Source organism: Melozone crissalis, unplaced genomic scaffold (genome assembly GCF_028551555.1).
Source record: "Melozone crissalis strain CALT ecotype California unplaced genomic scaffold, PUWL_Pcris_2 ptg000081l_1, whole genome shotgun sequence".
Taxonomy (NCBI): Eukaryota; Metazoa; Chordata; class Aves; order Passeriformes; family Passerellidae; genus Melozone; species Melozone crissalis.
In genome coordinates this window covers 2,021,169-2,044,994 of record NW_026535858.1, presented here as the reverse complement: position 1 = coordinate 2,044,994, position 23,826 = coordinate 2,021,169, and the positions used below count along the sequence as shown (strand labels likewise).

At 44.8% G+C, this 23,826-nt stretch overlaps 1 protein-coding gene across 3 annotated transcripts in view; it reads left to right on the top strand.

Moving 5' to 3' along the window:
* Positions 1 to 23,826, top strand: part of PLCB1 (phospholipase C beta 1) — a 284,895-nt gene that overhangs the window by 164,166 nt on the left and 96,903 nt on the right. For all 3 annotated transcript variants that reach the window (XM_054290430.1, XM_054290432.1, XM_054290431.1), the window contains exons 5-9: positions 1,504 to 1,583; positions 4,335 to 4,388; positions 4,908 to 4,983; positions 10,902 to 11,002; positions 12,124 to 12,290. In XM_054290430.1, the coding sequence (XP_054146405.1) occupies positions 1,504 to 1,583; positions 4,335 to 4,388; positions 4,908 to 4,983; positions 10,902 to 11,002; positions 12,124 to 12,290 (478 nt within the window). The remainder of the gene's footprint in view (positions 1 to 1,503; positions 1,584 to 4,334; positions 4,389 to 4,907; positions 4,984 to 10,901; positions 11,003 to 12,123; positions 12,291 to 23,826) is intronic.

Below are 23,826 nucleotides of genomic sequence, written 5' to 3'. Positions count from 1 at the left end.
GCTGCTAGCGAGCCTGACTCCTCCTCCTCTGCCTTCTCACACCCCTGGCTTTTCCAAACTAGACCTAAGAAGGAAAAACAATTAAAGGAGAAGAATGGCACAAGAGGGTGGAGGGAGGACTGTCTGGGCAGCACTGATTTGCCTCCAGAACAAGTCTGTGTGTGAGGAAAGAAGGTTTCTCTTGCACAAACAGCAGCACAGGAGAGGTGTTATCTCTGTTGCTGAAGGTGAATGGAATGGGCTCAGGATCTGAGAGCTGGAGGACATCAGAGGCCACTAAAACACTCTAAAACACTGGGCATGCAGGCAGCGTTATCCTTGGCAGCACAGGTGGGACACCAGCTTCAGGAACAAGGTCTGATAACATCAGGGAATAAACCTCAGCTTATAAAAAAGATGGAAAACCTCCCCAGCTTCTCAAATCAGTCACCTAGTCATGTGGAAAAATGAGGATTTTTTGGTAAAACAGGCTCTAAGCTGCAAAGTGACACAGGAACATTTGTTTCAGTGGAAGTCAATGACACTTCCCATCCCTATCCATTTTTGGCAGAATGGTCTCCCCCTTTTTTTTAAATATTTTTTTTTTCAAGAAAAAGAAAGACCAAGGAGAAGGGAATATTTCCCAAAGAGGGTGGCAGTGGGAATTTTGGATTTGGACTGTTAGGAAAGGAAACATAACTTTTGATTGGAACAAAACTCCGAAAGCTTTGTCAACTAAAACAAAAAGCAGTCACATTGTTTGCAAAGGCACTTCTTGTTTTCTTCCCTTTCTTTCAGTGGGGTTAAATGAAGCCAATCCAAAACCACAGCTGTGATAAAAAAGATTTGCAATTAAAGACTGTGAATAAGCACCAAGTTAGAAAGGAAAAACACACTGAAGCTGTCAATGAAAAGCTGTGGGAGAGACCTGCAAGGGAGGAGAGCAGCACAAACTCTGAGTCTAAAATTCAGATTATAATCATGGTCAGCCCTGCTGGGAACCAGGAAAGGTCAGGGAGGCAGGAAAAGGACTGGAGCAATGTGGAGCAGCCTGTCTAGAGGAAGGTGTCCCTTGGATCTGGATCCTCTTGGACATCCCTTCAACCCCATTCCATGATTCTGTAGCATTTCTTCCCTGCAACAGGAAGAGGGAAAAATATTTAGTGGGGGATAGGACCACAGTGTGAGGATGGGCAATCAGGGAGAAAGAGTTCTTTGGACTTGCATCTTCCTTGCATATCAGAGTAATTGAAATGTACTCCTGTGTACTTCTGCTGCTTGGGGAGTTTTTAAGCTTGCTCCTTATCTTGGATAGAGCCAGGACTTCAATTTGTAACAGTCTTCATTTTTTTTTGTAGCATGAGAAAAACAGGTCTCACAGATGAGGAGGGAAGATGTAATTGGAAAAATCAAGTTCAGGCTTTAATTAGGCCCTTTTCTTCAAAGCATAATTTCCAAAAATATGTTGCATTGTGTCACTAAACATCTAAACTGAGCCTCATTTCTTCAATTTTTCCTTCACAGGAATGGTCAGATGAAGTGTTCAGTTTGGCAACAAATCTCTTGGCCCAGAACATGTCGAGGGATGCGTTCCTGGAGAAGGCGTAAGTGGCCCTGCCTGTCACCCTGGGAGCTGGGTGTCTTGTTTCTGGAGAAGGCCCTGGTTGTGTCACCCTGGGAGCTGGGTGTCCTGTTTCTGGAGAAGGCCCTGCCTGTCACCCTGGGGAGCTGGGTGTCACCCTGGGAGCTGGGTGTCTTGTTTCTGGAGAAGGCCCTGGTTGTGTCACCCTGGGAGCTGGGTGTCCTGTTTCTGGAGAAGGCCCTGCCTGTCACCCTGGGGAGCTGGGTGTCACCCTGGGAGCTGGGTGTCTTGTTTCTGGAGAAGGCCCTGGTTGTGTCACCCTGGGAGCTGGGTGTCCTGTTTCTGGAGAAGGCCCTGCCTGTCACCCTGGGGAGATGCTCCTCCCTCTGCAGCATCTTCCTGCAGCCTCTTACTCACCTTGGCATCCATTGTTTCTGCTCTGCTGCCTTGTCACTTCTGTACACACAGCTCCTGGTCCCTGTGGCTCTAAAAAGCCTGTTACCCACAAGTCATCTAAGCAAAAATCCTTTCTAGGGCTCTCCTGGCAAGCTGTGAAATCATTGCAGAAAAAGTCAGAGTTGCATGTTCCCTGCCCCTTGTACAGCTGGAGCTTCAGCTCTAGGCTGAAAGTCGCCATTTAAAAAGAAAGAATATTCTGGACTGACTTGCTTCTGGTTTGTTTTCGTATTTTATTGATAACAAAACAAAAAAGAGAAGTGCCAGAAGTCCCTTTTCCTCAGTCCCATCTCTGATTTCCATGTGATCCAGAGAGAATTCATTCCTCTGCATTGCCTGGCAGAGTGGGCAGATTCTGGGTTGCTTTCCATGAAGCAGAAAAGCTGTTTGTGGGAAGGTCTGGATGAAATACACACCTGAAAGGGAAGAGAGCTAAACCTGATGTTAGCAACTCTCAGCTGATGAGAGGCAGTTTAGTGGAAATCAGAGCTTTGAGAAGAGCGTGGCAGAGCCTGCCAGAGAGTGCTGGTGTTGAGCTGGGATACTCACTGGCCTTTTGGACATCTAAAAGAGGGGCTGCACCTCCCCAGGCTGTGAGTTAGCTGCCTAAAGTCAGCTTAGTGTCACCCCAAACACCTTTCCCTGCTCACAGGCAGGGCTCAGTCCAGTTAAATACCAAACTTACCTTCCTAAAACCTTCTTCCCTCCAAAATTAACCTCCCCTTTTCCTGCACTTTTGGAGGCTTCTTCCATGAGCTGCCCTCAGAGTCAGAATGTTCCAGAGTGCTGAATTTAACCCCACAGAGCCACAGGTGCCTGCTGTGGGAGGGAGGAGGGATGTGCATCTGTGGGTGTGTGTTTCCTCCCCATGCAGGAATTCTTGAGGCAGCTCTGAAGGGTGGGTGCTGTTGGAAACACAGCATTGTGTCTGACAATGGTGTGTTGAGGCAGCAGGGATGTTTTAGGCAAACAAAATCCCAGATGGATGGGAACATTTCACATTTCCTGTTGGCCCTGCCTGCTGGGAGTGTGCCCACCTGAGCTGTGACTTCCTTCAGCTCCACAGGCTGGAGAAGGGCTTGGAGGGGGATTTGTTCCACAATTTCCTGCCCCTGAAATGCCCAGGTGCCCAGTGGGCTCTGCTGGCAGCTCTGCAGTGGGGAGGGTTGGGCTGTGCCTAATGGGCCCTTTCCTACCCCAACCAGGGGAGAAATGTCTCATCACACGCTGCAGCAGAGCTCCTTGGCTGGAGCTGTTCCTTGGCAGCTTTTCAAGCCATATTAATTAAAGATGAAGTCACTGGACACACTGTGTGGATTCAGTGGCAGGCAAGCATGGCATTCCTGTGTTTTTTCCCACTAATTAATAAATCACTTGGAAACCGTGAGGTTTCCCAGCTCCTCTGCACGGATGCCAAATCAGCCACTTAAGAAATGTATAACTTTGAAGATTAAATTATTTCCCCATTGTAATTGGTGTACTAAGCAAAGGGTTGGTTGGAGTCCTATCAGAATCCTTTTGTTGAAAGAGAAAGCCAGATTGCATTAGAGCAGAGTGAAGGTGTTTTCTCTATGACATTCAGTTCCTTGGAGCACTGGGAGTGCAATAATAAACAGCTTTTGCCCATCTTGTGTTATTTCTAATTTCCTTGGTTATAGAGGAAAACTCTATGTCACCAAAATGTAATCAAAATTTTGAAAAAAAATAGAAGGCAAAATAAAAGAAACTTTTGGGTTTTTTAAAATAGCTGCTGTGATTTTTTTCTGTTTTGTTTTAATCTCCCTCAGTGCCAGGGGTTATGCTTGGTGACACAGTAGCACGAAAGGCTTCAGTTTCCAGACGATGAAACTGTGGGCAGTCAAGGATTTGTGGAAATGTTCCTATCCCAGTCATCCTAGTTTCAGCGTGCACTGTGCTTTTGAAGTGGCTGTTAATGGCATTTTCTGTTGGGGAGAAAAGGAGAGTTTATTAGAACCATGCAGTTCCTTCTTCTCTTGGCAGACCAGTGGGTGAAGTGAAAAAGCTGAGTTTTTAACAAAAAACTGAGTTTTTTAACAAAAAAAAACTCCTCTGAAATATTTAAGTGTTGCCACATTTTTCACCAGATGATGTTGCTGCAAAACTCATTTACAGTTCTCTCAGGACAGACAGTAGAAGGTTTGTGGTCAATAATGATATCCCAACATGTTTTCCTGCTGGGAGAAGGAGCTGAGTGGGACTTGCCACATGATCAGAGCACTAGCCCAGAGCTAGGAAGGTGATGGAGAGCTCCTTGAAAATGCTGTCAAAATAAAGCAGGGTGCTTTTCTCTCCACAGCTACACAAAGCTCAAGCTGCAGGTGACTCCAGAGGGACGCATTCCTCTGAAGAAGTAAGTGCTGTTCCCCTTCCTTGCCACGTGTACTCTGCTGACTTTGGGCTGTGAAGATGTGTTTGGGATGAGCTGGGGACCCCTGTGCCTAGAAGAATAATTTTACCCTCTCTTTATAACAGTGATGATGGGGTGTCTCTGCTCAAATGCCCTTGGGGCACAGGCGTTCTGCCTCTCTGCCCTGGTTCTTTCCACTTGTGAAAATTAAAAATAAAAAAAAAAGAAGCAGCATAATTTCTTTATCTCAGGGATTTGTGTAAATAAATAGATTCAAATTGCATCTCACTGGGGGAATGAAGAGACCGGTGATGGCTGAAATAAATGCCTGCTATGATAGGGGCTGGTGTGGGGTAGGGTTAAACCTGGGCGCTGTCAAACTCCCCTCTGTACTGGGCAGCCAGCAAATGGAAACAAATGGCTAAAGATGCAGTAGGCTGCTGGGAGATACTCAGTCCTTGAGCCACAAGGGCCATCAAGGCAGGTGTTTAAAGCAAACCCCTGTGTTTGTGCCCCTTGCAGCATTTACCGCCTGTTCTCCTCGGACAGAAAGCGCGTGGAGACGGCGCTGGAGGCCTGCAACCTGCCCTCCTCCAGGGTAAGCACTGAGCGAGCTCTGGTGGGGGACATGGAACAGGAAAGCCTTATCAATATGATTGTCTGGCAAAAGGTTTTGAGAATATGGAAACTATAAGCGAGATTGAAATGAAAGCAAGCTTTGAGATACCTCAGACAATGAAGAAAACAATGGTGTGGCCAGCTGAAGGTGATCCCCTTTTGATGGAGCAACACCCTCTGCTTGCAGACAGGCCCAAGCGTCAGAGCAGACCCTACAGCTTGGCAGAAGGGGCCCAAAGAGGAGTTTTTAGGGTTTAAAATGTAACACAGTGTGTGGTAATGTAACGATTCTTACAGGCTGTATGTAAATGCTATAAAATTTGTATATTGTACTAGATTAGTTAGTAAAAATTAGTGTAGGGGGACACAGTGTGGGTAAATGAAGGTGTATAGAATGTAATCTTACCCCCTAAAGAGTTGCAGCTGAACCAATTACTAAAGATTAGGAGCAGGCCTGGTGTTAACAGGCCACACCTGTAGCCAATAAGAGCAGTGGTATAAAAGAGTGGATTGGTGGGAGCTGGAGTCAGATGGCTGCTGCAAGGACCAGGAAGAGTCAGTGCCTAGAGGAGCTGCCTACGAGAAGCATTGAGGAGGTATGGAGCTCTGGCAATGTAGAATCCTTGCACTATAATGATAGTAGAACTCTTAATATCTAAGATAACATAACGATAATAAAACTGTTGTGCTGTATAAGACAACAATTTAGAATATTCAACACAGAAGAAGATTTATTGTATTGTAATGAGAACGTCACTCTCGCACCCCTTTAGCTCTCTTGCCCTTTTGCTCTCTCACCCTCTCATCCTCTCTCTCCTCTCGGGCCTGCTCCGAGCTGTGTCTGGCAGCTCCCAGCAGGGCCCTGCGCCCAGGCCCTTTGCAATAAACGCCAAGTTCCATGACCTGGCCTCAGAGAGCTCTCCTCTGTATCCATTCTGACCATCCTATCCCCTGACACTCCTACAAGCTGGGCTGGGCTTGGCTTGGCTGCTGTGTCCTCTCCTCTGTTCTGCCTTTGCTCTGGACGGCTCCTCGGCAGCAGCTCTGGCTTTCCCACCCTGAGGTTCCTGAGAGCCCTCTGAGTGCCTTTGGGTTGGAGTTGTTTGGGATCAGGGGCACTGGAAGAAGCCTGAAAGGATTCAAAGGAAGGGCAGAGTTTGTGTGAGCTGTCCTGGAGGAATCCTGTGAGGGCATTTTTAGGTGACCTTTGCACAATTTCATTGTTAGCCTGAGGTGTGGTCTGTAGCTGCAGATAAGTGACAGGATAAACTCCCCCTGCCTTATCCAAAAGGTGCACGAAGGAAATGTGGAAATGTGCTGTGGGAGCCGCCAACACTGCAGGCATGCAGCCATTGTATCCGGCTCATCCAGGAGCTCTCCTCAACCCAGAGCATTTCCAGGGTGGCACCTGGCCCTCAAGAAGGCTTTTTCAGATGGAATGACCTCGAGTAGGTGATTCCAGTTAACTCTGGAGTCACAGATTGGGTGAGGCTGGGAGCAACCACAGTGGGACATGTGCTCCCACCTCTCTGCTCAAGCTGGGTTTTAATCCCAGGACAGGTTCCTGCAGGATAATCCCTTCCTTCAGGGGTCCAAGAGGTGGGGCACAACCCTTCTGTAGCAGAGACAGCCTGCATCTCCTGATCCCCTGACTCATACAGAGCTCTGTGCTGAGAGGTTTCCTTGACATTTGCACCCCCAGTGGTTTAACAGAGCCCCTTCCTGCAGCTCCAGAACAGAGGAGCAAAATCTTTCCCAGCCAATCCTCAAACACCCCTTCAGTGAGACCTTCCTTCATAGGTTTAAATAAAATTCCGAGGAATGTCAGCAAAGTAGGTATAAAATACTGTAATAATCTTATCTGAAGTAATATTGTGAGGTTAGAAATGTGGAGAGAAAGGTTTTAAAGATGAGTTTCCATTTAATTGATAGCAAACAAGACAAAGTGTGCAAAAAAAATCTCTGAGACACTGCTTTCTGAATCAGCTGATTTATTTCTTCCGTTTACTACGTGTCTCTGAAAGGAAAATTTAAATACCATTTGGGTCTTTGAACGAAACTGCAGCCTTTTCTGCTATTTATCTAAGTAGAGCCAGTTTTACATACACACTGCTGGATGCTTGTTGCTGGGATACCATCTTGAAAGTGATTCAGAGTATGAAGTAGATCCTTTCTTTGGTTGGGACAAAAGGGAAATGTGCTGCATGCACCAAAGAGAACTGTGGTGATCATCTTTGGAAAATACTGTGGAAGGGCAAAACTGAATCTCATGGAGGTAAGGGAATGGAAGAGAAGCAGAACTTCAACCACAGCTCCTTTCCTTTGTGTTCCTGTTCATCTGAGCAAGTGAAATTTTAGCTCCAGCTTCCAGCCTTTCTGCCCTATTACTGCAGGACACATGGTGTTCCCATAAAGCCTTGGGAGAGCAGTGGACTCCAGCAGCATGCAAGACATGAATATCAGGGAGTTTGCTCAGCCAAATTATTCAGAGAATTCATGAAAATCTCTCATGGATGTTAGCATTTTCATATTCATGCCTCATGGATTTTTTCCCTGAGCTTGCCCACCTCTCATTGCTCTGGGAGGATATGGAGCCTGTTGGCCACGAGCTTCACACCATGTGTGCTGCAGCTCTTGGAACTTGAGAGTGGATCTTCAAGCCTGGGATGTTCCCTCATGTGCCTCTCACAGTGACAGGGGACAGTGTCCAGTGTCCCTGTGTGGACTTTCTGTGACAGGACAGGTACCCCATCCATCAGCCCCACTCCCCAGGGAAAAAACCTGCAGGCTCTGCACTTAGTGCAAGAGGAGCAAGAGTTCTCCTTGCCCAGGTAATTGTTTTCCTCCTGAGGAGTAGCGCCAGAGAGAACCCTCAAAATTGCTGAAAATAAATCCTTTATTTTGTCTTTAAGGACCTTGGTAAGGGATGGATTCTCTGCAGTGCTGAGCAGCAGGGCATGGTCACAGTGGGATGAACCATGGGCCTCAAGTCAAGCATGTTTCAAAGCATGGCTTTAGTAATTCCTCTCTTTCTGGTTCACAACTGGCCTGTGTGGAGTCTTGCAGAATCAATCCAAGAATCCTGATTTTTGGAACAGTCATCATCCAGTAGATCTGAAAGCAGAAAGATTAAATAAACATTTGAACAAAGTTTTAAAATACCCCAATGAATTTCTGACTGCCATCTGATTCTCCTATGTAGGTTTGTTTTAAATCTTGGCTGTCTTTTGGAAATGGGGTTGCTTTTTGTTATTGTTGGATATTTTTTGTTTGTTTTGGTTGAAGGTGCCTTAAATAGAATTTGGAGAGCTTTATTTTAGCTGGCCTTTTGGCTGTGAAAAGTGGTTTTTGCCTTCTAGTTAATGTCAGGGTTCACAATGAAGCACCAGTGAGCTTGAGTGTTAAAATAAAATAACCAGCTCTTGAATCCAGTCTGTGCAAATAATCCGAATTAGCTCTCATGCTGCCAAATATGTAACAGACTGGATACAGATGTTACAAAAGCAGGCAGGTTAGCAGGCAAATCCTAAATCAGCAGGGCTTGAAATTAGAAGAGCATCTAATCAAGGGATAAAATGGAATGCCAGTGTTGAGCCAGGCTGGAAAGGAGGGATGCACCACTCTCATGTGGTGCAGAGGGTTTGTGCTCTGTTCCTTGGTGTCACAAAGAGATGAGCCCATAAGGTGTGTGGGTGGTTCCTCTGAACAGGGATGGCTCAGACCAGCCTGAGTCAGGGGGCAGTGTATTTCCATCCCTGGGGGCACACAGGCTTTTAAATGCCAAAAATGGCTGTGGGAGGTGTGCCTGAGGTGGCTTCAGCCTCCCATCTGGATATCTGTGGTTTGTACCCACTGATGATGGTACTGGTAGGAAACACCTGTTAAAAAGTTCTGTACACTTGTGCCTGAGGGCTCATGTTGGTTGTTCTCTTTGCAGTGGGTGTTTGCAGACACAGGGAGGCAAACTGATGTCTGCTAACTGGGTCTGAGGGGCAAATCAGAGCCTGGATCTCAGGCTGTTGGAAGAAATAAACTTTTGTTCAGCTGAGCACCTTCAAGTCCCTTGTAAAGAAAAAATAGTGGCTTGATGGAGGACTGTAGCTCTGTGGTGGTCAGAGAATCATTGAAAAGGCCTGGCTGAGGAGCAGCACCCTGCTGGACAGGGGTTATGAGCAGGGGAGGGCAGGCTGGCAACTCTAACAGGAGAATTCCCAAGCTTTGAGAATCCCAGCCTCAAGGCAAGCACAGGTGTTGGCACGGAGAGCTCCACAGCTTGGATTTTCCAGTGCCATGGGGGCAGTGCCACTGGCAGCCCTGTTTTCATGCTGTCCCCTCAGCATTCCCCCTTCTCCATCCAGCCTGGCCCTGGCTTTGGCAGCAGTGAGTTACCTGGCTCAGGGATTGATCCCATTTGGAACACACACACACACAGGGAGGCTCTGGCTGGGGGAGTCTGAGCCAGCTCACCCTGCAGCCACCCCAGCCTGCCAGAAAAGGAGGGTTAAGGCTCTGGTGGGGTCACCCAGAATGTTGGAGCCTGGGGATGGTTGTCCAGGCAGAGCAGAGGACAGCCCAGACTGGTCAGTCTGGGACAGATTGGCTCCTATGGACAGAAACAGGATAAAGCCCTCTCAAGGCTGTGTGAATTTCGGATGAAAGGACACAAAGTGATGCCTGTGGCGTTGTTTATTTATTGTAATAACCTGAGGCAGGAAGAGCACAGCAAAGTTTCCTTGGGTCTGACAAAGGGTTGAGCCGTGCTGCAGGTTCCCCATGCAACGCTGCTGAACAGGCACAGTAACACAGGCGCTGCTTGCCCCAGCCAGCCTTGCCAAGCAAGCAGCTTTGTGCCCAAATTACCATCCTCCTCTTCTGGTTCATCCCTTTTTGGAGCATGGAGAGCCATCCTGTGGGCCATGGTGCTCCCAGAGACCACGTGCCACAGCTTTGGATGAAGGGCTCTTATACTCAGTACAGTAAATGCCTCCAGTAATTTGATTTTTTCAGGGAAAAATGTAGTGAGGGTGATGAAATTGTCATCTAGAAGTTAGACTAAATTTAAATTGCTCTAAAATTAAATCACTCTAAATTGTAGAAGATGTAAGGGGAAAAAAAAAAAAGCTGGCATGTGTTCTGCAGGTGAGCATTTCTATCAATTCCTCTAAAAGAAATCTGATTGCCAAGTGTGTCACACTGAGTGTTCAGGACAAAGATGAAGATGGATGGCAGAGCTGTGCTGCTTGAGTGCTGCCCAGAACTGTGGCATCCTGAACGTGTATGTGCAGGAACAGGCAGGATCCCTGCTGCTGCCAGGGAACAAGTGTAGCAGCAGTGACACAGTGACCCAGATTGCTCCCCAGCTGTGTGACAGCTCTGGCAGGATGAGTGACATCCTCACCCCTGTGATGCTGCTGCTCTGCTCACTGACAACCACGGGCTCAGCACGGCTGGGGTGAGCTCAGAGACTCAGCAGGGCTGGTACACCCATTTCTGCTTGGGGGCAGGGGGTTAGGCAGGGACATGTGCCTTCCTCCTCCTTCCCAGGTGCTCAGAGGATGACATACCTGGGCCTCATGGAAGCTGAAAAATAAAAAATACAGATATATAATACATGAAATAAATATATTATATATAATAAATAATATTATGTATTATAAATAATATTATATATAATATAATATAATAAATAAAATAAAAATACTATGTATTTGTGTGTACTTTTTAAAGCTGTATTCTTTAAGCTGCTCTGGCATTCAGGGCACTTACAACCCTGCAGAATCTGGGCTCCTCTGGGTTGCAGGAAGGAAATCAAAAGCAGCCACCACTGAGTGCTCAGTGTGCACAGAACATGTAACAGTGCTGTATGTGTCTCTCTCTGTTTGTTTCCCCATTTCACAGAATGATTCAATCCCCCAAGACGACTTCACGCCAGAAGTGTACAGAGTGTTCCTGAACAACCTCTGCCCTCGCCCTGAGATCGACCACATTTTCTCTGAGTTGTAAGGAAGCACTCTCATTCCTTTATTTATTTATTTAGTTTCCCCATTCACTGATTTTCTGGGCTGGCCACGGCAAAGCGGGTTATTTACACTACAGCAGCATGCAGGGCTGGCCAGTAACAGATTTAAATGTCAAGCAGGGTTGTTATTTAATCTTGGATCAAGGGCTCCTTCTCTCCCAGGCTTTTACCTCCACTTCTGATGGCTTGAGTTTTACAGGAATTTGTTCCTAGAGGAGCAGAACTGCCAGGTCTTGTTTTTCTGCATTGATGAGGACAGTTTAGGTTTCCGAGAAAGTAAAGAAAGAAGAGTAATAAGCAATAACAGCACAAAATAGGCATGAGAATATGTATAATCGCCCCCAAAAGCTTAATTAGGACTGGCAAAAAAATGCAGCAACTTTTAGGATTTGAGTATGATGGATTCACACCGTGAAATTAAATTAGCAGCCGGCTACAACTGATTTGATCCATTCAGTTCTGAGCTCTGTAAGTCCTGGTGCCGCTACCCCTGCAGCAATCCGTGTGCTTCACTTTGAGCACAGCCTGGTCAGTGGAGGCAGGACGGCAAGCCTGGGTTTCTGTCAGGGCACAGCTTGTGCCAAACTCTGCTCTCTTCACTGCCTCCCCAAACAGGCAGCTTTTTGCTTGCCTTGCAGAGCACCTCCAAGCTTTTAGAAGATTTATAAAAAAGGGACCCACACAAATCACCAGAATAATGCAATCAGGGCTGCTGTTATTCAGCAGTAAACCCAAATAGCTGGGCCCAGAGTGCCAGCAGAGTGGTTGTGGCAAGCTGGGGATTGAATCCCATGGCTCTTTTCTCTTTTGCTTTGTTAAATAGCTCCATTCCAAGAATTCGGAGGAATGAAAGGCTTTTAGCATTGCTCCAAGTCTTCCCATTGATGCCAGTAATGCTGAACATTGTCAGAGATCTTCCTCCTAGATGTCTGATGGAGAACCTTTGGCAAAACAAATCAGTGCAGAGACACAGTGATGTTTTTATTGTATGATAGTTTTGTATGAATCTTGTGTCAGTTTCCTTGGGAAGTTTCAGACCCAGAACCAGACTCCAAGGAAATGTATTAACATGACTTTGCTGTTGCTTTAATTTCTCTGCAGTGGTGCCAAGAGCAAGCCCTACCTTACTGTGGATCAGATGATGGACTTCATCAATTTGAAGCAGCGGGATCCACGATTGAACGAGATCCTTTACCCGCCTCTCAAACAAGAGCAAGTTCAAGTGCTGATTGAGAAGTATGAACCCAACAGCAACCTGGCCAAGAAAGGTCAGTGCATTTCACACTCCTGCTGCACTCAGACACAGTCACTCAGTTCTCCTACATGCTAGAGCAAAGTCTGCTTCCAAATCCAGCTGCTGTCCCAGCTGTCTGCTTTGGGATCTCACAGGCCAGTGAGACATCCTGTGGTGCATTTTAAAATAAAATGTGTTGGGTTGGTGTCAGTGAGCAGGGATGGGGCTGCTTCCCTGCTGGCTTTGCAGTGTGGAGGATTGACAGGAGAGTTGCTCTGGGATGTGACCCTCAGCAGAAGCCTGGCTAGCACGGTGGCTGTTTACCAGCATCTAAAATGTAAAGCTGAAAGAAAAAAAATCAGGGACAATGGAACTCAGAGTGTGATAAATCTATAATTTAATAATACTATTAGGTCTAGCCCTCTGCTTTTGGATAAAGTGGTGTACAATGCAAGATATGGGATCAACTTAGTGTATTTCATGCTATAATCACAGAAAATTCCCTTTTGAACATCTCAAGTGTTGTCAGGATTTAGCTGGGCACTTAGCCAAAACCAGTGAAAGAGCTCCTGCACAAATCTCTGCAGATTTTTGCTACCACCACAAGTCTTAAAATAGCACTCAGTTTGTTTCTGCATCCTCTTTTATTCCAGTCCACATATCCTGATGATTAACCCAGATTTTGGTGTGTTTACACCTTAGAAATTTTAGAGCCATGGGAATATCCTGAAAAACAGATCTAATATGAAAAAAAGATGGCTTGGTCCAGAGATTATGAATCAAAAAAGTCCCAAGAATCTGGAGGTTAACTGAAGGCACTCCCATCTGGAAGCTTTCTCACCTTTGCATCTTGCTGGAGGAAACCGATGTCATCGTGAATGTTGTCTCTCAAGCACTTCTAATTTTTTCCTCTTAAGTTTCTTATTTTTCTAGCCCAATCCAAGTGAGTGTTTCCAGGTTTTTGTGGAGGGTTAAGTCCTGCTTCTTGGCCATATTTATGCAAACTGTCTCTTGACGTCAGCAGGAGCGGTTCCTTGAGGAAATGGAACCCCTTGTGACCTCCTTTCTCATCTGTGCAAATATTAGAGCTGTGCTCTGTGCTTACCTTACAGGAAAGTCTGTTACCTGAAAGATCATCCTTGCTACCCAAATATTAGCACTCCACATCAGCCAAATAAAGGATTTATTAGAAGGAGGCGTGTGGTGTGCCAGAGTCACACCTCTGCCTGGCAATAAGGAGAAAACGTGAAACAGAGCCCAGGGGGAAGGTGCTGTGGTGGTGTTTGCCCCCAGCCTCCAGTGGGGTTTGCTCACCCTGTTTACCCTGGTGCACACAGGTTTTTGTGGGATTTGTTCACCCTGTTTACCCTGGTGCTGTTCCATGGATGTCTCTTGTCCTGGGTGTGATCTGTGTTGTTTTAAAAATCAGTTCTCTCTGAAAATGCTGACTTGAGCAAGAGAAAGATCACAGAGAGTTAATTCTTTTAGTGGGATTGTTGTGCAGTTTTTTCCCTTTTCAGGCTTGTGCACTGGGTCCAGCTGGCACACCCTGGTATCCACCTCTGTGCTGAAGAACCACCTCCCTGTCTGGCAGCTGAGCTGCAGAACTGGCAGCAGCTCCAGTGTAAATCCCAAAATGACAGGAATTGGCTAATCAGGGATGACATAGGGACACAATATTTTCTGTGCATCTGCTCCGAGTTGGGAATGCAGTTCACTGTATATTAAATGAAGTGTAGGTGTGCACTCATTTCTGCACTCATGGAATAATTGTCAAAAAATGCTTCGTGTCTATAAAATGTCACCAAAATGTAAGCACGTATTTAGAGCAGTGATTTAACCTTTTAATGTGGTGTTCTGGAAAAGGGATGATCCCCCAGGCTTCTGCTGCCAGGGTTGTTGAAGTGAAGTTTCCAGACAGTTTTTGGCCAGAAACATGAACGCAGGTACCCAGACAACCTCCAAAAGGGTGATGCACATGCTTGTTAGCAAATAAAATTTCATGCATTGAAAAGTTCTTTTAAATGAAATCAGAGATTTTTTTTTTTCCTTAAAAATGTAAATCCAAATTTATGAAGTGGAAGCCATGTGCACACCTGACTCCTTGCTCCCTGTCTGGATAGTGCTAGCTCTTCACTCCTCTGATGATTCTTTCAAAATTCCTGTCCCAGCTCATTGACTGTGCACATCCACTGTACCACAATATTCTCTTCTAATGATTCTCTCACAGCTAATTAAATGGATTTCTGGTGAGTTGTTGTGCACTATTCAGATGCTTTTGGGATCTCATCACTCCCCTGGTCCCCGTTGTAGCCTTTTGTTGCTGCTCACCTGCACTGTTCCGAGCACAGTAAGCAAGAGCTGTCCATAATGTTTTACATTTTTGCAGCTCCTCGGGTACCTAGTAAAATCTTTTGCTCCTGAAGTTCCTGAGGTTACAGAGGTCTGAGTAAAGCTCCTGCAGTCACTGATGTATTTTAGGTGCATTTATTGCTGGGACACAGCGGAGCTTTTGCAGAATCAGCAGAGAGGTGGGCTTGACATCTGCATAGGTGAAGTGTCTGCAGTGGTGTTTTATTGTGGGCCAGGTGAGCTGGTGTGATTAATGCTTTGTGTCGTGCTGGGAAGGAGATGAATTCCCTGCAGAGCTGTTCCCTTATCAGGAGGGAGCAGGAGGAGCCCCTGGTGGTGCTGAGCAGTCTGTCCCTGTGTGCTGGGAGGCTGGAGGAGAATTTACCATATCTGCGTGTTTTCCATTCCGCAGAAACATGTGGCTCTTCCTTACCTAACAAGCCACAGCCCCTGGGTCACTTCCACACCTGCACCCAGCCCCAGGCTGGGAATGAAAGCAGGGAGAGCACAAACTCAAGGGCTGCCAGGGAAAGGAGTGTGAAAAAACTAAAGCCATTAATTAAGTGTTTCCACATTATCCTTGGAGGGAGCAAGGCAAGGGTTAGGCTATTATCAGCCTTTATTTTTAGCATGGTTTTGTGGTGGAAGAATTAAAAATAGAGTGTGAAAGTGCTCTAAGTAATGGCATAAAGATGTTGATTTTTTTTTCCCTTGTAAGGATGCATTTATTTAAATATTATCTCTGCTTCTTTAATTTTAAAGGGCCAACCCTTTAGATCTGCTCTTACGTTTCACGCTGTTTCTTTCTCCAGATTTTCTCTGTATCTATTTGCTGTGTGTCAGCTTTGGTTTGACATGCATTTGTAAGGATTGTAGAGGAGCTGGTTGCATGGCTCTCTCCATGAATTCCAGTATGAATTCTGTTTTGCAGTGCACATTTATTGGTAGTTGTTGCGCTGAGTTTTTCTTAGGTAATAAAATAAATTAAGCAATCAGCATTCAATTAAGTTATATTTAATTTTATTCAGCATCTATTGTATGTATTTTTCCCATGGCAGCCTTAACACCAAGCACTATTCACCCCAGCATAAATGTGTTTTTCCTCCTTTAAACTTTTATGCAATTTAAACATTTTCACCCCACTGCATTAAATTCACCTTTTTGGTAACTGCTTAAGAATAATTACACCCTGGATTCCTTTGGTGGCAGAAGGGGGTCATTTCCTAGGTAACAGATTTTAATGGCAAAAACAAGCACTGTGCAGCCATGGCTCTACTTTTGAGACATGCTTCATAATATTTAAAGCATAAATTCTGATGTATTAATCACTCAGGCAAATGGTTGGTATGAAACACTTGTAGGAAGTGTTACAGAACAGTTGGAATTCCTTGGCCTCACAACTGGAACATAGAAAGTGAGAATACTTCCCCAAAAGCCCATTAACTTTGGGATTGTCAGTGTTTTCCAGCATTCCACTTGTACAGGGGAAGAGCTCTCTGCCCTGTTTCTGTCTCAAATATTGACAGAACAATAGATCCCAGGCATGATTTATTACTCTTTGAAATGTTTAAGCCACACCAAAGTTGTAGGGCTAGCCCAGGCTGTCAGCAGCTAGGCAGCTTACCAGGAAACCTTTTTTTAAAAATTGTTTAAAATATATATATATATAGCTGTGTGTGTATATATATATATGTGTGCAACAAATGTTAGTATAGATAATGTGGCAGCATAAATATGTTAATGGAGACTATTTGTCAAAATGAGTTTGCAAAATTTATTTCTCTAATACACTGGAGGTTGCTTTTTCTAGTTAAGCTGAAAAATTAATTTCAGATCTTGAAGTTGTTTGGAACATTGCATCTCAAGTGAAAAACTAAATGTAAAAACCTTTTAGAACGGGAATTCCTCAATTATAAGGATTTTTTGCATCTCCACTGGAGAGTATTTTTCTGTATTGTGTTTGACCCGGCCTCAGACTGTCAGAGCCCATAAATAGAAAACTCAGTCCAGCAGTCAAGCTGTTTATTCTGTGCTTGTTGCTGCCTCTTTTATGGAGCACGGGGAAGTATTCCATTTTAGCAGCAGAATTTATAATTTGAAGATGAATATTAGATAAGGTTTGTTTCTGAAAATATGAAGGAGCCTGGACTCCAGTGCTGAGGGAAACAAACGCAGATAAAGTTTGGACAAACATGGCATGGTTTAGGGCACAGCATCCATGGGAGGGAGTTTCCTTCTGCTGGCAGATGCAGTCAGCCACCAATATCCACCAGTATCCACCAATATCCTCCAGCTGGAAGGATATCAATACATACCCTGCCCATAAATTCATACCCCACCCATAAATCCAGAACTCTGGGGAGGCAGCACGAGGTGGGGAACTGAGGGACAATGCTGGCACAAGAACACACAGGGATCAAGTGACCTTGAGTAAATTGAGGCTGGAAATGAGGAAAAGTTTCCTAACAATGTGGTCCTGGCACAGAGTAGCAGAGGTAGCAAAGAGGGCAAAAAAAGCAATTGTTGTTAGGAGAGAGCTCAAGTTGTTTGTGGAAGGGGTTGTCCACTGCAGTGCCTGCAGCTGCCGGACCCAGTTTAAAGGACAGATAAGAAATGCCCTTTAAAGGGACTAAAATCCCTTCTTTTCAGTTTGTTTGCACTTTGTAGTGCCACCCCTTTATTCTTTTCAACTTCTCTCAATATTAATCTTTTTTCAGTTGCAGGAGTTTGTGGAAGTAAAAATGTCACCTGTGATTTTTTTTCTCTTTTAGATTTTTTTCAGTCCTTAGAGCACACTGACACTCTTATCTCTTCCCATGATAGTACAGGGCAGTCCTTTTGGCAAGTGCATTAATAGCTTAGGTAGAGAAGTATCACTTAGCAGAGAAAAATACATATTTTTAGATATCTTTTAATGCAACGTAGCAATTGGAAGTAAGCCAGCATTTAACATTATTCCATCTCCCAGGATCACTCTGAGCATTGTGCAGAGGATGTTTTTGAGAGGTTTGGCAAGACAGTGACATATTCCAGTGCTGTCCCTCTTTCAAGTCTGTCAGAAATAACTGTAGTATGCTGGGATGAATGGTGTTTTTATCTGTCTGATTTCAATCCTTTCCACTCAGCTGCCTTAGAAACCTGCCATGCTGCAAAGTGCTCATCCCACTGCAGCTAGGGACTGGTGTAAAGGTGCTTTTGTAGTGGTTTTGTGGATTTAATTGGATCTAAACTGACTGTCTTGTGATGTGCTGTAAGGGATATCCTGTCAGAAACAATTTCTGCTGCATCTCTGCTGTGAAGTCAAGAGCAGAGGATGGGTTTGTGGCTGTGAAACCCTGCTTCGGTCTTGAGACTTAGCAGAGATCAGTTGCTTGGGGTTTTCCCCGCTCCTTAACAATTACTGGTTATTTAAGTTGGCCTTCTAACAAGTTTAGCATCTGCCTGCTAAGTTTTAGGAACTGCTCCAAGACTTGTTTTCCTTGTCAGGAAAGCTCTGCTTACCAGAATCTCTGAACTGTGACCGTGCATTGTAACAGCAGAGGCTTTTAAAGCTGCTGCAGGCATTCAAAGGATCAATAGCCATCGAAATAAATGTGTTTCCAAGGTATCAAGTGTAAGGAAGAGAAAATGTCGAGTGCTTAGAATCCTCCCTGCTTCAATGTGTGTTTTGCTGTTTTCTAGCACTACTGCAGAAAAATATCTCCTTTTCATAGGCTGTGTAGCCCCAGTGGGTCAGAGCCCTTCCTTCCTGAGAGCCTGAAAAAGCCTGTGACTTGTAATAAAATGAGTAAATAAATACCACACTCAACACTGCAGTTGGCTTTAAGATCTTGTTAAACCTGGATGGTTCCTGCCTACAGGCACCAGTGAGATTTGGAAACCTGCTTTTTCCTCAGGTGCCACTCCACTTTCTTTTCCCTTGGAGATGGCAGTGTCCTTGGAATGCTCCCCACGTTTTAATTCTGGTTTTTAATTCTGATTTAAGTAGATTTGCTGTTTGGCATGGCTCGTGTGGAAGGTTGTAGGAAATATTTCTTCCCTGGAGTGAATTCAGTGTCTTGGGCTGCAGTGCCTCATCTTGATTGTTCAGAAAAGTGGTTTTCCATCTGCAAACATTTTCTTGCCACCCTCAGAAAAGGTAAATGATTGTATCCACTCTTGGTTTTCACTGTGCACTTGTCCAGATGCTAAAGTGGATGTGATAGTTCATTAGAATGACAAGCATTCCTGATTTAGGCACCCTGAACTCTTCTGTACTTGAGGAGCCTTGCTGTGCACACAGCTCTGGATCTCAGTGTCCTTGGGCATGTGGTATTTCCCCATGGAGTAGTGGGCACTGAGCAAACTCTTCTGTGGAGCCTGCTCAGACACACCAGGTTTGCTTCTCCCTGATTTCCCTCACTGACTTGGCATTCAGGGTGATGGATTCCTGGGCATCTTCTTCCCTGTTCACCTCTGTATTTTGGACTTTTCTTTGCTCCAGTGATTAGCTGTGTAGCTTGAATTGTTATTTGTGTGTTCTTGTTTGATTTGTGTCCCATTCAGTAAGCATTTATCCTGATCCTGTATCAGGATAAATCAGATCTGTAGGAGAATTGATCCTGGTCCTGTATCAGGATAAACCATATCTATAGGATAATTGATCCTGATCCTGTATCAGCATAAATCATATCTATATGATAATTTACCCTGATCCTGTATCAGCATAAATCATAGCTGTAGGATAATTGATCCTGATCCTGTATCAGGATAAACCATATCTATAGGATAATTGATCCTGTATCAGGATAAACCATATCTATAGGATAATTGATCCTCTATCAGCATAAACCATATCTATAGGATAATTGATCCTGATCCTGTATCAGGATAAATCAGGTCTATAGGATAATTGATCGTGATCCTGTATCAGGATAAATCAGGTCTATAGGATAATTGATCCTGATCCTGTATCAGCATAAACCATATCTGTAGGATAATTGATCCTGATCCTGTATCAGGTTAAATCATATCTATAGGATAATTGATCCTGTATCATTCTGTCTGTGCTCACATCTCCCTGTGGCTCACTGCACTGTACCCATCCAAGGCAGGAGAGAGGAATCCTGCTCTGTCCCTTCCTTACTGAGGGAGTTTTCCATTTCTCTTGCAAGAACATGTTCCCCAAGACAGCTTGTTTTGGTTTGTGGCCAGGTAACTCTAATTACAGGAGGTATTTCAATGACTAAAACTGAGGGCAGGATTGGATCCATTATGTTTTCCTCCAAGTTTAGGGAAAGGAAATGAGATTTGAGCACAACAGGATATTGTCCTGCTTCGATTTTAAAGGATTTAAGCAATGACACAAGCAATAAATCCACTGCAAGACTGTTTCCTAGCACACTTAATTGAAGCAGTGCCAAGCTTTTCCAGACACACATCCCAAGTTTTCTACTGCTCACTCTGGTCTCATTACCTGTTTAATTCCTTTTTCTTAATCACCTTTTGTGATGCAGCTTCCTTTACAGATGGGTTGCCATTCTCTGCATCTCATCTGTTTTTCAGGGTGATGGATTCCTGTCTTCCCTGTTCACCTCTGTATTTTGGATTTTCCTTTTCTGCAGTGATTAGCTGTGTAGCTTGAATTGTTGTTTGTGTGTTCTCATTTATTTGTGTCCCATTTACCTGGTTCATGGCAGCTTTGCCCTCTTGTTTTGCCAACAGCCACCAGAGAACTGTCTGGTTTTTAAACCCTGTGTTGTTGGTTCTACTTTTTCACATTATTGAGGACTTTATGAAACCAGACCTACCACTGATCAGTGTGCAGCCTCTGGACTTCTTGTACAGTTCAGCTTTCAAATTCAAAGAAACCCTGATCTTTTAAGCTGACCTCAGTTTATTTCTATCTGAGCTTTTTAGCAGATTAGTTTTTCCAATTAGGAAAAATCTGAGTTTAAAACTTCATTAAATGCTTCACTAATAGCCAGATGCAGTAATTCAGATATATTGCTGTTCCTCTACTTATTAATTTCATAAGACTGACTGGTGTGAATCTTTGCCCTTACTGATCATTTTTACCCTTACTGATCATTGAGATAACTGCTGAAATGGAGGAGCTGCTGATGATTTCTGCCCCTGGTGTGTAAGTGGTGGCTGCTACTCTGATATTTTGATGTATCTGCAGATCCTGACCGGAGGCCTGACAGTTTTTGCCATGCTCACTGTTTTTTCTAAAACAAAGCAGCACTAAGATAATTGGGGTGAGGTCCTTACCCAGTTGTAGGGTTGGGGTCTTTTTGGTCTGGGCTGAGCTCATTCTGTGTTCTCTCCTTGCGGTGACTTTGCCACCAAGAGTGGCAGAGAGTGGACAGTGCAGTGGGACAGTCCTGTCCTGCCCTGGTTTGCAAAGCTGAATAAGCAGAAACTGCAGTTATCCCCTGTGGGCAGATAGAATGTAGGAAAATACAGACAGTGCAGAAGGCAGTCTCACACCTGAGGAGCTGCAGCTGTACCAATCCCCAAAATCAGGAGCAGGCCTGCCCTTAGCAGGCCACAGCTGTGCCCCATAAGAAGAAGAGTGCTACAAAAAAGTGGGTGAGCTGGCTGAGGACAGGGCTGCAGTGTGGTGGCTGTGCTGTGAGGAAGGAGGAGTCAGTGCTGCAAGGGGATGCCCGTGAGACATCACCAAGAAGGTATGGGAGCTTTGTGATAACTACAACTCCCAACCAATAGAGCAGTAGAAATGTGTCTGGAAAGCCAAGCAGCTTCCAGCACCACTTGCATGCAAACCCTGCAAGTGCTACCAGAGCAGCTCTGGCACACTGTCCCCCACACAGTGTGGATTCCATGGAAATTCATCCTGGGAGCTTCTCTGCAGTAGCTCATGTGTGCCCAGTGTCAGGAGACACACCAGGATCTGTGCATCCTGCTCCACACTGTGCATGAAATCTTAATCCCTAATGAGCTGGGAATTGCAGGGCTTGTTTGTGAGAGAGAGTTCCCAATGGAACACGATTCACGGATCTCTCCCTGGATTATCAAGTGTCTGCTTTGCTTGTTGGATTCTTATCTTCAATTTGAGAGGGCTGCTCAGTTGTGTGGGATTACAGCAAATGTGATTATTGTTACAGACTGCATTGGAGTAAACCTGATTTCACTGTCAGACAAAACACCATTGCAGTTCTGTGCTGCTGACTGGGAGATACGAGGTGCCAATTAATTGTCTCGCTTCCTTTTTGTTTGTTTTCTTTTTTGCTTTAATAACATCTCTTGGCACAATGGTGCTTTCCTGTTAGATTATAACTGAGTGGATAACAGCATGGCTGTAAACAAATGGAAAGCACTATGAGGTTTGCAAATATACAAATAGAAATGTTTAAAATCCATGTGGCCTAACCTGTTTACTGTGTACAAGTAAATGCACGTTTTAATTGTCATACAGATCATCCACAAACTTTAAGGGACAAGTGAAGGCTGTTGTTAAAGTTGCAAGGATGAAATGCAAAGAAAAGTGCTCACATATGTTGTTTTTTCTGCTGCCTGCTGTGCCTTTCTTGTTTTCCATCCCAAGACTTTTCCTGGAGGACTGGAAGGCTCCTGGGAGCAGGCTGGGCTAGGAAAATTTTCCTAGAGCCCAGGAAAATTAGGGAGCTGCACATCAAAATAAGGGGATGAAGTTTAGACCCAGCAGCTGTTTGAGAAGTTCTCAGGGTTAGCAGCACTTTTATTAAATCTCCCCCAGGCTACTGCACTGCTGCTCTTCTGGTCTTGGACCTGTGCAGAGGGCACAGAACTGCAGGAGCAGCTTCTTTTGGCAGTTCAAACCTGCTTTGAACCCTGATGTCTTTGAGCAGGTGTTGAGTGAGCAGGGTTTGTTTACATCCTGATGCTGAGAGCTGGCAAGTGCCCAGGGCCACAGGAGCATTTCCACATCAGGCACCATGCTGGTCATGCTGGCTGTTAAAAGGGTTGGCAAAGCAGGATCTGGTCAAGCTACCTGTGCCTTATTAGGCTCTGGGAGAAGGATTTCTGTGTCAAAAGCAGCTTTTTCCAGCCCTGGAAGCTGCATGAGAGCAGTTTTCCATGGACTGTCACCTGTGTCTGGCCTAGCACTGCCACAGGCCCCTCAGGAGACACGGGCCTGGCTCTCTGGATCTGGCAAACAGGACTAAGATAGCACACCAAGAGTGTGTTATCACACTATTACTGGGTGATAACACAGTAAATCTTCGAACAGAGGAGCCTCTGAGAAGTGCATTCACAAAGCACAATCTGTCCTACCAACCACTGCAGTGGCTGGAATTCTGCTTCATGGCAAATGTGTGATCACCAGCTCCCAGGATGGGGATAGTCCAGATCTCATGAGCTACAGAAGAAAACATTTTGACTGATGAATGTTGACAAGATCTAAGAACCATGGAAAAGAGGATTCACTTCATTACTCCAGGAAATTCAGTGAATTTTGATAAATCGTTTGCCAGAAGTGTGTCACCTGCCTGAAGACTGCTCCAGGAAAAAGGATCTGGGAAAACAGAAGTGGCAAATGTTGACCAGAAAAGAGCCTTGATACTTGTGCACAAAGCAACAGTTACATTTTTATGTGTTTTCTCTTTTATCCAGGAACATTCATGTATTTGATCAATTGTAATAGATCTTGAAAGCCATGGGATTACATAGCTGGAGTTAGTAAGGAATTCTTGTGAAATGAGTAGAACTTGCCACTTCATTTGTGCTTTTCTTTTCTTTTTCCCTCACTTGTAACTATTTTGGAACAATCAGGTGGAGCCAGGGATGCAGAAAAAGATCAGGCTGCACAAACACTTCCCGTGTTTCATATAATGAAGCTGATCACAGTCAGGAAATTCAATAGAACCTCTCAACATACTCCTCTTCTAGTAGGAAATTACTTCTCCTTCCTATGAAATTGGAATGAGAAAATGCCAGATTCTGTTGACTTCACTTGGTTCCCAATGTGGTGGTTCTGTTTTGATCTCTGCATCAATTCCCACCATGCTGAAGGTTGCACGGAGCAGCAGTTTGAGCTGTTCTGTGGAACCATTTGCTGAGAAACTGCCTCAAGTATTTCTGCAGGAGAGGCACAGAGAGACACTTCCACACTGGGCAGTGCCTTTCCAAACTCTTGGAAGATTTTAATTCAGGTGCATGTTTCTAATTTTGAGGTATTGGGAATGTCTGTGGTAAGAGTACATTAGACACTTTTGCATTTCTCCTCCACACTT